Source organism: Cydia amplana, chromosome 8 (assembly GCF_948474715.1).
Source record: "Cydia amplana chromosome 8, ilCydAmpl1.1, whole genome shotgun sequence".
Taxonomy (NCBI): domain Eukaryota; kingdom Metazoa; phylum Arthropoda; class Insecta; order Lepidoptera; family Tortricidae; genus Cydia; species Cydia amplana.
Genome location: NC_086076.1, coordinates 13266881 through 13280145, shown reverse-complemented (window position 1 = coordinate 13280145; position 13265 = coordinate 13266881). Strand labels below are relative to the sequence as shown.

General features: G+C 37.2%; 1 protein-coding gene across 2 annotated transcripts in view; it reads left to right on the top strand.

The window, feature by feature from the left end:
• LOC134650246 (transcription cofactor vestigial-like protein 4) overlaps positions 1-12964 on the top strand; it is a 40306-nt gene extending 27342 nt beyond the window's left edge. Inside the window, exons 1-5 of one of the 2 annotated variants that reach the window (XM_063505198.1) lie at positions 3578-3766; positions 4818-4956; positions 6755-6891; positions 11429-11545; positions 11888-12964. In XM_063505198.1, coding sequence (XP_063361268.1) covers positions 3631-3766; positions 4818-4956; positions 6755-6891; positions 11429-11545; positions 11888-12330 — 972 coding nt within the window. In that variant the 5' untranslated portion in view covers positions 3578-3630 and the 3' untranslated portion in view covers positions 12331-12964. Of the gene's footprint in view, positions 1-3577; positions 3767-4817; positions 4957-6754; positions 6892-11428; positions 11546-11887 lie in introns of those variants that run through there. The other variant, XM_063505197.1, reaches the window with a different exon arrangement.
• The last annotated feature ends 301 nt before the right edge of the window (positions 12965-13265 follow it).

Here is a 13265-nt window from a genome sequence, read left to right as displayed (position 1 = left end):
GTTATTTAAATGTACAGCGAATAAAATAATTTAAATAAATTTTCGGTTACTGAAGTTAAAGTGACGTCACAAAGTTTGTATCTCCCCCCTCCCCCATGTCACAATATGTCACATTTTCTTGACCCCCTCCCTCCCCCTAAACGTGTAATGTAATTAATGGATGACCCCATACCTACTTAATGCATAATCTTCTTTATTTACAAGCAGGTACACTGAATAATTTTACGGTTTAGATTAGACTCACTTGTTTTAAGTCACTCGCGCGACATGTTTCGGAGAGCCTAGGTCTCCTTTCTCAAGCACTAACAGTTAGTGTTAGTATGTCTCACAACAGTTTAAATTCGAGCAGGTACACTATTACTTAGTAGTTACATTTCTCATTGTACTTGACATAATGAGTTTCGTCCTGCGGCCGTAGCCTTGCCTCGCTCCGGTCCAATGGCGCCGAACCAACAAACGAGCAAAAAAAAAAAGAAATTGGGAAAAATAACGCCCAACCCTTTAATTACAGTCCGCTGAGCGAGGTTCCTCTGGATCTTATCTTTTAGCCTGTTTTATAAGTTGTTGTAAATGGTTTTGTATTGGGACAAGCTAACGATATTAAAAGTAGGTAGAAGGATAAGGTGTTATTTTGAAGCAATTAAGTATTTCAAATATGTGGGATACAGATCTTACGCCGATAAGATTATATGGTTGAGAACGCAAGTAGACTCCAATTGACATACCTACGTGTACATATTTCCTACTATATTTATATATTTATATACTAACTACTATACAGTAAATAGGTACGTAAGTTCTAATTGACATTGCACACGTAAGTTGCAAGTTGTTTTCGCAAATACCAATTCGTAATTGAAATATGCTCTAGACACAAACTACCTACTCGGCTTGAATAGCTCTGCGTTCTTCAAATACCTATACTAATCGTTTAATTAAATATCACCTCAAGGGCCTATTTTAGATTTAAGCTAGTTTTTAATTTCTTTTAGTAATACACTGTATATATCTTGTTTGTAAATAAATGAATCTATGGTATATGTGACATAAAAAAAAAATTAAATATTTTTATCTCAAGTAAATTGAGTAGGTATTTCGTCATATGGGGCATTATCTATTAAAAGGGACCTTATTGTCGATGGCGCTTACGCCGCACGGCGTCGCGCGGCATTATATTTATATCGGAGCATCTTTAATAATGGCGTAAGCGCCATCAACAATAAGGTCCCTTTTCATAGATAACGTCACATATTGTTATAGGTAGAATGTCTAATAAGTAGGTAAGTACCGAAGAAATATTGTTCAATGTTTTGGCGGAATGGCGGGACCTTTTGTCCCGAGACCACAATTCCCTAACTTTTAATTAAGGAAGTTTCGTCATTAGCATCTTCAGGAATATAGAACTCATTACATTTTACACAATAACCACTTTGCTAACTACTGCTACGTGAGGTACAGTCGCCATCAGATATATGGAGCGGTCAAGGCGCTCACAAATATCTGAATACGCCTCTCTTGTCAAGGCGTTAGAGTGCGTGTTCAGATATTGTGAACACCTTGGCCGCTCCGATATATCTGATGGCTACTGTACAAAACCTAAAGCTAAAGGTACAAATATGTATGCAGAGGTGCTAATCTAATAGTTTTGCTGACGGTACCTAGGTACTATTGAAGTTGTCTATGTCTATTTTTCGTTGCTATTTATTTACTATTTAAACTTGATACTTTTTATGGGAATCCTGTAGAAAATGACTCGTTTTCATTGCTCTTGGGTGTAATTAGAACCTTCTAGTCTTATTATCTAACTACATATTTATAAGTATATTTAACTCTTAATTATGCCGTAAGTTTAGTTTCTAAAATAAGAATTTAACATACCCAGCTTTCGTATGGTCCTTTCTAAAAAATAATAGGAAAAAAAAACTACCCTATGCAATTAAAGTAGAAACATTAAACCGTGAAACCGCTTTACTACAGTCTGTCCGTCAATTTCTCATTTATCTCTGCAAATCCCTTCGGCACTTAATGAAGAGCGGCGCCAAAGCTTACCTGTCGGCGAGCCTTTGCCTCTATTAGACAATAAAAAACTAATGCCTATACAGTGCAGCATCCCAGTAACTTCTCACAGTTTCTTACCTCCCCTCTCCCGCTCCGACAGAATAAAACAACCTTCCAAGGATACAACCACCGTAATTGAAGACCCGGCTTACCTCAGCGTTTGCGAATCAATTTGGACTTTGCTGAGCAAAGAATAGAATTCGATTTGTCTGACCGAGAATGCACTGCACTTTATTGATTTCGCAAGCGATTTTAGACTCTGTTTCCAGTTTGCAAGGTTTAATTTTGAAGTGGGTGGGATGGCTGGAGGTAGTAGCAAGGTGAAGGAAGGTGGAAGTGTAAAGGGGGTTCATTAATCCCCGCGCCCTGCGCTCACGCACTTTCATGAATGGACCGAACAGGTTGATGTATTCCAAACACAGGATGATTCAATTAGTGACTTAATAAAAATTGAGGCTCTATATAAACCTAAACACTGTTGATGTGCGGTGGCTGTTTTCTGTAAAATTTGTAGGATTAAACTTAAATGTCCGAGATAATCCTTTATAGAACAATAGCACATAAACTGGAATAGACAATCGTGTTATTGTTATTGCATCTAAACCTCTTTAATTATACATTCTTGAGAAATCCAGGTCGACCTGTGATCAAAACAAAATCGAGGTACCAACAAAAATGTTTTATGCAAAATTGGCGCTTGCTGACTTAAAATGTGTGATCTCATCAATTCCTTTGTGCCTTGGAGATGAGTCGCAATCACATTCGTGACATAAAAACTGGATTGACCGAAACACAATGGGCTTGTGTACATTCGAAAGTTATTGTAACAGCTACGGTGATCTCAATTTGGTTTCGTCTTCGGTATTTATATCGTTTTCAGCCCTAGCTGGCTGAGTACTTAGGCTACGTAAAACATTATCTCATCCAATGTCTATTTTTTTATGTGTACTCTTTCTAACCCAGGAGATCAGGAGATCATACCTAATCCGTAAGTCGTATAATTACTTACCGTTACACCTGACGGTAAGTAATTATACGCACACATTTTCACCAAAATGCTTTTAGTGAATATTTATCCATCTCTTTTAAATATTTTCCTTCTAATTTCTTCTGAGTCCCGAAGACCGTATCTAATGATAGGTCAGCTGGTAGGTATATGCTTGCCATCCTCAAGTTTAAGGTTCATATATGTCGGTATCAAAAGTGATGGTTGCCTGTGAACGTCCTGTATACGAGGGTTCGAAGGAAGCGCCGCAACGTCCGGCCGCGTGGATGTAGCGTGATGCTCTTTTTGCTTTTCGGTTTGTTTTTTGTTCATCTCATTTATTTATTCCGATGTAATCTCTTCCAGCTCGTTTTTTGTTCAGTCGGCCTTCAGTGTTACCTGTGCCGGGACGCCAATGCCTTGTCTATCGGTTCGCTTCCCATTACCTTTGGATAATCAGTGTTATTGCCAATTCAATCTCATTAGCTGGTGTGAAAGTGCTTTTAGTGCTCCATATTCAAGAATATGTTCTTGTGGTTCAGCATTAGGTGCACTAGTGTTTGATTGTGTGTTGCCCGCGGGCTGTGATGATGGAATCGCTGGACTATCTGCTGCTTCTTGCTCGGACTTCGTTGCACAACCTTGATCTACAAATGGAACCTCCTGATTCGCCCAAGTTCAATCTGCCTCTGTGGCAGCCGTGGGTAGCATCTCCTCAAAAAGGTATAATCTAAAATTTATTCCTAAGGATATTAGGATTTTCTTTTTGACTGTTCATGTATCCTATAGGCCTCAATTATTTGTATGACTTTGTTCATATGAAAGATTAACCCCCTTATTCATAAAACTTTACGGGCCTCATTTAGTTAAATTATGTTATATCCCTTTCTTACAAATACATAAATCAAAATGACAAATAAGGAAAAACGATTATTAGCTAATTGAGGTTTGTAGCTCGTTTATGAATAGGGGGTAAAAGTTTACGCCTTTTCTTTTTGTTATGTGCAAAAACAATTTTTTGCCGCATTCTTCTACATCCTACATGAGTATGAGGTAGTGAGTAGGTAATATTTATTTATCATAAAAAATAATATGAATGATCATTTATAAGGACTTAGGAGGATTAAGAGCACCTCAATATTTTGGCGCTATTCTGATTCATAATTATTTCGATAATTAACTAAGTGGGTAGTTATGTGGCGCCAACCACGCTCCTTAATGAGTTCGTCTCTATAAAATTACTGTCTATCTAAATCAGAGTTGATGAGAATAAGATTGGACCGGATTCCAATTAAAAGTTTGGGCTCAGTTCGAGTTTACACAACAGGACTGGGGCTTCCTCCAATAATCACTTTCACACTCGTGTTATTCCGTGTTTATGTTATTGTAATTATTATAACAATCTACACATTTACCGATTTCTCAATGATATATATTCGTGAAAAATAGAGTTCAATGTAACATATGAAACCTCAGGTACAAATACAAACATCTCCAACTTTTTGCAAACCAAAATCCCCCCAAACATTGGAACACATGCGGAGATTGTGCATATATTTGTATCGTATTTGTAAGTATATAATATTGTAAGTATTCCAACGTTTTGTACAAAGTATGTGTGATGAATGAAACGACATAGGCATCGTAAATCGTAACCATCACACATCTTCTAATTACACAATTAAGTAATGGATTCCAAAGATTTATAGGCTAGTGAACTACCAATATCTGACCACAGATTGGCAGGTTCTAATAGCTCTTTGTATTGTTACAGAAACTCCAAGCACAGCTTCGAGCGGCGAGTCGGAGGGTGATAGGACACTGTCGCCAGAAACGACGCGTGCTCAGCCGAAGGAGCTCACGGGCAAGTGGAGGCGCGAGCGCAGGACCAGGCAGCCCGACTACAGGCCCAGGTTAGTACACATCACTGTTGTTTACACGAGGATGTTAGACAAGAGGAAGAAGATAACCCCAAGGGCGTACTTTTTAAAATCTTTGCTTGGGATGTTGTAGCTCGGAAGGATCACTCTGGTAATGTTTACGCTGCCACCATGTAAATGGCGAGTGATGGTGGTGATATTGACACTTATTATTCGAACAGTAGCTAGTCTCGTTTTTTACGCAAGAGTAAATAGTAGTGCTACTATTCGAGCAAAGAACAAAAAAGATATTACTTTGCCATTTATTTCACAGCACTAGCTCAAGAAGGCTAGTACCTATTTTATTTCCCTAGCTTTTATTCATAGTTAATTGGCCAAACTACGCAACTGCCTATGCAATTATTTAAGCCAAAATTAACAAGACACTTTGCATCAAATGTGCATATAACATTATCCAAGCTACATGCAACTAGACACCCTAGAGTATTAGATTAGACTTAGACCTTCAACTTTCACTTGCTTTCCACTCAGGTATTAATATGGAAATGGTGCACCTGTGTTGGCTTATGAATTTATTAGAATCGTTTTTCTCACCTTACCTCGGCATTGTGTAGGCGATGTCAGGTGAAATTGAATTTTTGATTTATACTAAGAGTTTTACGGAGTACCGCAGGGCACCGACGTGAGGTTCTGATTAGGGGTCACAAACCCGGTTTTACCGAAATCGAAAAAACCGGGTTTTCAGCCCATTGTCAAAACCGGGTTTTGACTTTGATAAAACCGGCTTTTTCGAGGTTTTCGATTTTACAGTTTTATAAACATATGTAGTTTAATTATTTTGATGAGCAACAATATATTTAGAACAACACAATTTACACAATACATTATACGAAGTTCGTACACGTATTATATAAAAGCTGCTTACTATTTTCACTAAATATCCCTTAATTTCCTGTACTACGTACAATGTAGGTACATAGTTTAAATAACATTTTAATAGGAACCCTCGTTGATCTCTAGTTAAAAATGTTGATTGGAGTAATTATAACAAACTTACTTACTGCGTTTAGCGAGTTGGGTATTATCAGCGGTGTGTGTTTCTTGAAGGAGGCCTATGTCAACCTCGTTGTCACGTTATATTTTGCTAATTTTCATTCCGTTTCAGAATTGCTGACAATGAGGTTAAAAACTTTATTGATGAAATTTCGTGGAAGACTGAATAATAAAGCATTGATCCTAAAAATACTTGCTTATTTTACAAATTATATGTAAAATCGAAATCACCGAAAAAAACGGAAACCCGGTTTTGCTGTTGCACAAAAACCGAAAAACCGGGTTTTCTACAATACACACGGTGTTGTGTGTGGTTCTGATGTTAGTCGCTATTGTTTCTTTTTCTTGCTGATGTATTTTATCTTAGTAAGTATTCTACGTGGGTTACATTTTCTTAAAATATTTATTGTAGGTACATGTATTTACTTGTTTCTCGTACAAAGGTTTATTACCGAGGCGTGGTTTTTTTTTCTTATTAGAATTTATGTGTTATTTGTGTAGGTGCCACTAGTATCGGTGCCTTGGCCATCTAACATCGGAATAGGGGGACTATTTTTCGTAGCTCGCACGAATCTGTGTGCCGACATTTGTTATCAACTCTACCAAATAGAATTGTGGATCATCAATGATTCATCATAAACCTATTTAAGTACCTATGTAAAAAAAATAGAATTACGGAAATCAAATTGCAAGAATCACCTGGCATTTTCACTCGTTTCTTGGTGGTCCAACATTTTATTTCGTTTCGTTGTTATCAAATATAAATCTAAATTTCCAGAGAAAACGGCAAGATGGCGCTCAGATCGCAGTCGTTCAACGAGCGGCGGAGCGGCCCCGCGATGGCGCGAGCGCCGCACAGCGACGGCGAATTGGATGACGAGGACGCGCCCGCCAACCTGACTACTAATGGGAAAGGTAAGACTTTTATTTTTATTTAATACGTAATATTTATGTCCAATATCTTCCACAGATCGACCTACCCCCACACTAAGCAAAGGTTGTACTATGGGTTACTAGGCGACGGTATACTTAAATAGATAAATATATACTTATATACATAGAAAACACCCATGACTCAGGTACAAATATCCGTGCTCATCACACAGATAAACGCCCTTACCGGGATTCAAACCCGGGACCACCGGCTACTCAGGCAGGGTCACTACCCACTAGGCCAGACAAGTCGTCATAACTCAAAATCAAATCAAATCAAAGATCAAACTAATAATAATCTAATTCTATAATTAAATGAAAGATCAAACTGTGTAATAAAAAAAGTGCTAATAATTTATAATTATAATCACGCTTTCAAGGAGAACGAGTACTTACAACTTAACTCGAGATAAATATTAAACGCCCTCCGAAAATCTGGCTTAGAAATTACTACACGTGTCGCTTTTTACCTTACCCACACTTATTCACTTCGAATTGTATTATTCAAACTGTAATACATATTTATAACGTAAAGATACAAACAACTGGAATCCCTATACTATGTATAAAGACAAATTAAATTTATTTAATTATAATTCCAAATACAGTCATATTCCACACATGTCAAAAAATACAATAATAAAAAAAAACCTTAAAAACTACTACATTTAAACCAAGACACTTAACATAAAACTAATAGCTAGGTATGTATAAAGTATAATCTACGTCTCATGGAAACCTTCACTCAGAATTGTATATTGAGTTCTTAGAATTGAGTATTCTATTGATGTTGCGAACTGATTATTATCGCATGGAATAGGTATGTAATTTTAAAAACCCGCTCCACTTAGACATCATCATCATTATTGGCATTTACGTCTTTACCAGATAAATAATGCGGTGACAGCGACATAAATATAAATAGGTAGGTATTTAATTGAATCATCTTAGTGTATGTGCGGAAAGAGAAGAGTCGTAGAATGTATTGGATCCCTTACATTTCACGACTCTTTTCTTTCCGCACAGACTTTATTCGTGTGCGCACCTGAGCCTACTGGCTACGTGCCTAACAGCAGAGCCGCCTAACGTTAAGAGTTTTTGGAGACTTGTCAAATAATACCTAAAAATAATTTAATTTCCTATTTGTTACTTTGAGAAAGTGTTTTTGTAAAAAGCGCTATTGCGCTAATTTATACAATTAGGTTCAGGGAATTCTTACACCCATTGTATTGAGCATTATAAACCATAAAAAAGGTATGTGTTACCCACATACAAGCATCTGATTGTTCACATTACCTACTCTTTCTGATTCTGGATAATAGGGCTATTATAGACACTAACTCTCCGTACATAAACACGCTACAGCTACAACCCTCAATTGGCTAAAAGTCTATTGTATTTATCTTTCAATTGACGTCAGGTATAAAACATAAATGAAATAATTGAGGCTTGTAGCGCGTTGATGAATAAGGGGGTTTAACACTTTAATTAACACTACATCCATTAGATTATTCATAAGGTTAATTTCAATACGTAAAACCCCGTTGAAATTGCCGAAATAACATCAAACGAAGACACATTACATGAGTCGCACGTGTAAACGACCTATTTTTCCCCAGCTAAATAGCCTAAATAGGATTATAACACAATTTGCTCATCAAATTCAACAGAGTGTTCATAAAACCCTTCATTACAAGTAAATGAACTCTTATTCTTGATTGCCTCGAGGAAGGAGTAATAAAGGTAGTAACATTCTTGTGATGTTCTTAAACAGCCGACATTTTAATTTATAGACCATTCATTTACCTATTTCAGACCGCAAGTATAATAGTTATTCTTGTAAATTAACAGAATATTGATTATAATAGGAAGACGCCAAGAATGCGGATGTATACCTAATGATAGAAACCTCTGTTTCGATTCGATTTTAAAATAATAGTTGGACGTATTCATAAAACAGGCATAAATATTTCGAAAAGAATGCATTACATGCATTGCAAAATTAGCAAGGCGAGACACTTGATGTACACCTATACCTATACGTACGTACAGCTGGATTCAGAAGAGCTGGCACAAATGGAATGAATGAGTGAATGAAAATGTGTGTTAAGTATCACATTAACCAATAAAATAGTGGCTCTGACTGTATACCGATACAGGTGTCACTCATACAATGAATGTTTCGTTCATTCCATGTGTGCATGTGCCAGCATTCGTGAACCAGTCCTTCTGCATAGGCATTTTTATTGACTTATCCATACTATATAAACAAAATAATTGATTGTATGAATAAGCATTGGCAGACAAAACTTTAGTTTTAAGAAGTTTGATCCCCCTACACGAAAAAGAAGAAGATTGATTGTCATTTAATAACCTAACTAAATAAAACAATATTAGACAGAACGTGTCCATTAGAATTTATGTATTCTCTTCAACACTCGCCCGGATAAATAATAGTTTCCGCAGAAAACATACAAAACAGTCTCTCGACTCGCCCTTTCCAGCCACGTTCTCTAAATTTAATTAAGTACGTTGGGCGTTTGTTACCCGCCTCGGAGGAACGTCTCGGGTACACGCGCGCCATTCTGAAAAGGATTTCAGATTACATGCATAAAATAGTTGTTGTCAAGTTTTGCGTTAGATCTCCGAGACGTTGAATAAATTTATGATGAAATAGCTAAAAGATGTTATAAAGAATCCCTTCATAGTATTTTAGGAATGTAATATAAAATATTGTGCATTCTTTAATATGATAGTGGAAAAAGTACGTTGATGTAGTTGATGGTCAGCGGCTATCGTAACTCCTCGGATCTTTATAGATTAGTAGGTAGGTATATAGAGATGTAGATATAGTGTAGGGACGCCCGGCCAGAAACAGGCGGGCAGTCGATCGCTTGTTGCATTCATTCAGCCCATTTTCCTCCTCAAGATTAGTATGTAAGGGTTGGCTGGTTTTCCGGTCTATCGCGGTCCTATAGAGTAACTTATAAATAGTACGTACACACAGCTCCAAAAGTGTAAACCCACTTTGTTGTATACATTCAAATACTTTATGAAATAATATAATTTGCGATATTTAATAAGTTGTTTTCTTTTGTTTATTATGTTCCTCAAATTTAAAGAAAACACAAACTATTGAATCAAAGCAAAAAAGAACACCAATAAATCCTATATGAATGTCACAAATACTCACTTAATGTTTATTTTGGCAACGTTCATTAGCGCGAGGTGGTCGCCTCGCCACCTGTTGATGAATCAAAGAACAGGAAAACTCCCCCTTAATAGGAAAATAGGCGTCGGATTGGTTTTCGCACGTTGCTCAAATAACAATCGCTAATGGACATTCCTGGTAAACTTAGCGTAAGAAGTAATTATATGTAGTTGTAAACAAGTATTAAAGGTTTCTTATTGGTTAGTGGAAAATGATTAAATATTTGCTGTTGATAATTCTAAAATGAAAAATAGCTCTCTGATCTAGTAAGTGGCACTGACATTTTAAAGTCTAAGATCAAATTGAATTTTGCACGCTCATGAAATTAAAGAACTAATTCAAAACTGCATAATTAACAGTGTTCGGCATACTTGGTGCCACACCGCGGGAATCCAGGTAAAAATATTAATATGGACATAACTCGAATGCCGCGATCTTGTTCGAAAAAGTATTAGAATATTGAGTGTTATTTATTTATAAATAGACGTTTAAACATTTAATAAACGCATAAATTGTATCGTTATTCATTAAAAAGATTGATACACTTTTAAACGAGTAGGTATTGTTTCAATTTCCAGTATAAATTATAAGTTATACCTAGCTCTTATTTTTTGCAGCCGTAAATATAATGTTGTTTAAAATATACTTATCTAAACTAAAGTGATAAAAATATCCCTTTACCCGACTACCTGGCTTGTCGAAGGTCACTGTTAGATTTTCTATTGTTTGCGTCGTGCAACGAATGCATTGCATAGTTGAAACTAGCCCAAAAGAGACGGCAAACAGTTTATTAGTTAATGCCATCCTTTTCTAGTTTAATGATAAGGAATTGGTTGAGAACCCATTTCCAGTAGAAAATAAGTTTATTTATGTTCCTCGGACCAAGTTCGCACGTTGTGATTTAAAGTTTACCTCTGTTCATTATTATACTGTAATATAAATTTATTTCATTAACTTATTAAAATTATAAACATTGTAGTAGGACGTAATACAACACGAATCCCGTGATTCCCGCGGCATATCCGTATTAGCATAATGATTGAGGTCATTAACCCCGTGTGGCACCAAGTTTGCCGATCACTGATAATTAATTACCCCAGGACTTCAAAAACTGGGCAAAACAATTATTCAACTGTTTAGGTAAATACCTAATCATCATTAGCAAGTTCCTCCACCTAGCAAGGTGACTTTGGCCTTTTGCCTGAAAACTCTGCGTTTATCGTTTCCTTTTACGTCATTGTTAAAAAAATATGGGTCTAATAACTTCCTATCGGTAAACTTTACTAAACAAACCCTTTTCGCCCACAGCGCCCCCCGAGTACCCGGGCAAGCACGAGGCCCCAATTGACATGCGGCTGCGCTCCCGGGCCGCACCGCCGCCCTACAACCGGCCCTCCGTCATCACCAAGAGCGATACGCCGCCTGGTAATATATCTTCTATTAAACATACACTTAATTAGAAATTATCACTGTTTACTAGGGCAACAATTTCTGACTCGGCTGGAGCTATGAATACATATTTGCATAAGCAATTTAGTGTCGATGCGACCAATTTATTCCGATGTTAAACGATAGGCTTTACATTATTAGGAGCAGACAAAGCGGATCTAATTGCGGCTCATAACAACTTTGATTTATGTGTTTGATGCCTTTTGGCGTGCTCAAAATTTGAATAGGTATTGTAAACCAGTAGTGCATGATTATTACCACAAAATGTTTTAAAATTGTCTTCTGTAGTGTTTGTTATATTTGTGTTCTTTTCCCCAGGTTCAATGTCGATGTGCGACCCGGTAATCGACGAGCACTTCAGACGGTCGCTCGGCGACGACTACATGAACCTATTCAAGAAGAACACCGAAAACAGCCAGCCGGGCCCCAAGCCCAACACCAAGGACCGCGCCAGCAGCCCCATCCAGTTCAAACCCGAGGAGCCGCCCAAACCTGCCAAAATCATCGCCATGGAGGTCGACGACGCCTCTCTCTCCGTCGACGACCACTTCGCCAAGGCCCTAGGCGACACATGGAGGCAAATACAAACCTCGAGGTTAAGGGAAACAGAGAAAACCCAAGCCAAAGGCGGCGTCGACGACCACTTCAGCAAAGCGCTCGGCGACACGTGGAAGAAAATACAAAACCCCAAACTCAATCTCGACGACGAGAAGAAAGATCAAACGACGAAAATTATTTCGAGGAGCGGCGTCGTGATATAATAGCGTCGTTGCGGCCTGGCGGTTCCGTTAACGACTCGGTCATTACGAGTCATTTCATGATACTAGCTCGAGTATCAATAAATTCCCACTTGTTTAATGTTAAGCTATTTACCGTGAGCGCGGTGGCTCGTAACGTTTACGTTCGACGTCCGAATCCATGACAATCTGTTACCTATTAGGCTTTGGGAAGTATTTTTTTAAAGTTATTTAGTCAATTAGTAGTCACCAGTTACACTATATAAGTTATTACCTCAATATAAACGCTTCTGCACGATTCACTGTACTTAGGATTAAGTGTTGTAAATATTAGTCACCTACTATTATTTAAGCTTTAGCGTTCGGTGGGGTAAAGGTGTCGTGTGTAACTATTCTTGTAACTGTAATGTTCCTCATACTATAAGTTAAGTTTCAGTGGATTCTTATTTGAATAAGCGACAATGAAATACCCATCGAAATTGAATATCAGTACCTACTATGTGTAAATAAGGTTAAGTAAATATACGATATATTTATAGCTAAAGATTTCATTGTTCTCCGATTGTGTTATGAGCGTACATAGTACATAATAACTACAAAATTAGATAGGGCTAAATCAATGGAATAAAATGGGTTCCTATCATAGATGTCTGTTGTATCGGATCGGACATTTCCGATTCTGCTTAAAGTAAAAAATAAATATTATTTATAACGAGAACTGAGGATAATTGGATTTACAGTTTGTAAAACAACGTCATTTGGAACAAATTAATTTAGTTTTGTAGCGTGCAAGAGTCTTAGGGTAAAAAACTTCTTTACCCTAAAATAATACCTCGAAAGCGATAAGTACTTGTGGCATTGTAAGGGTTGAAGCCATCTATATCTAAACTAAAGCCAAATTATTCAAAAGTTTGTAGCTGTTTGCTCCAATGCCAAGGGCTCCGTGCAACGTCAGATTT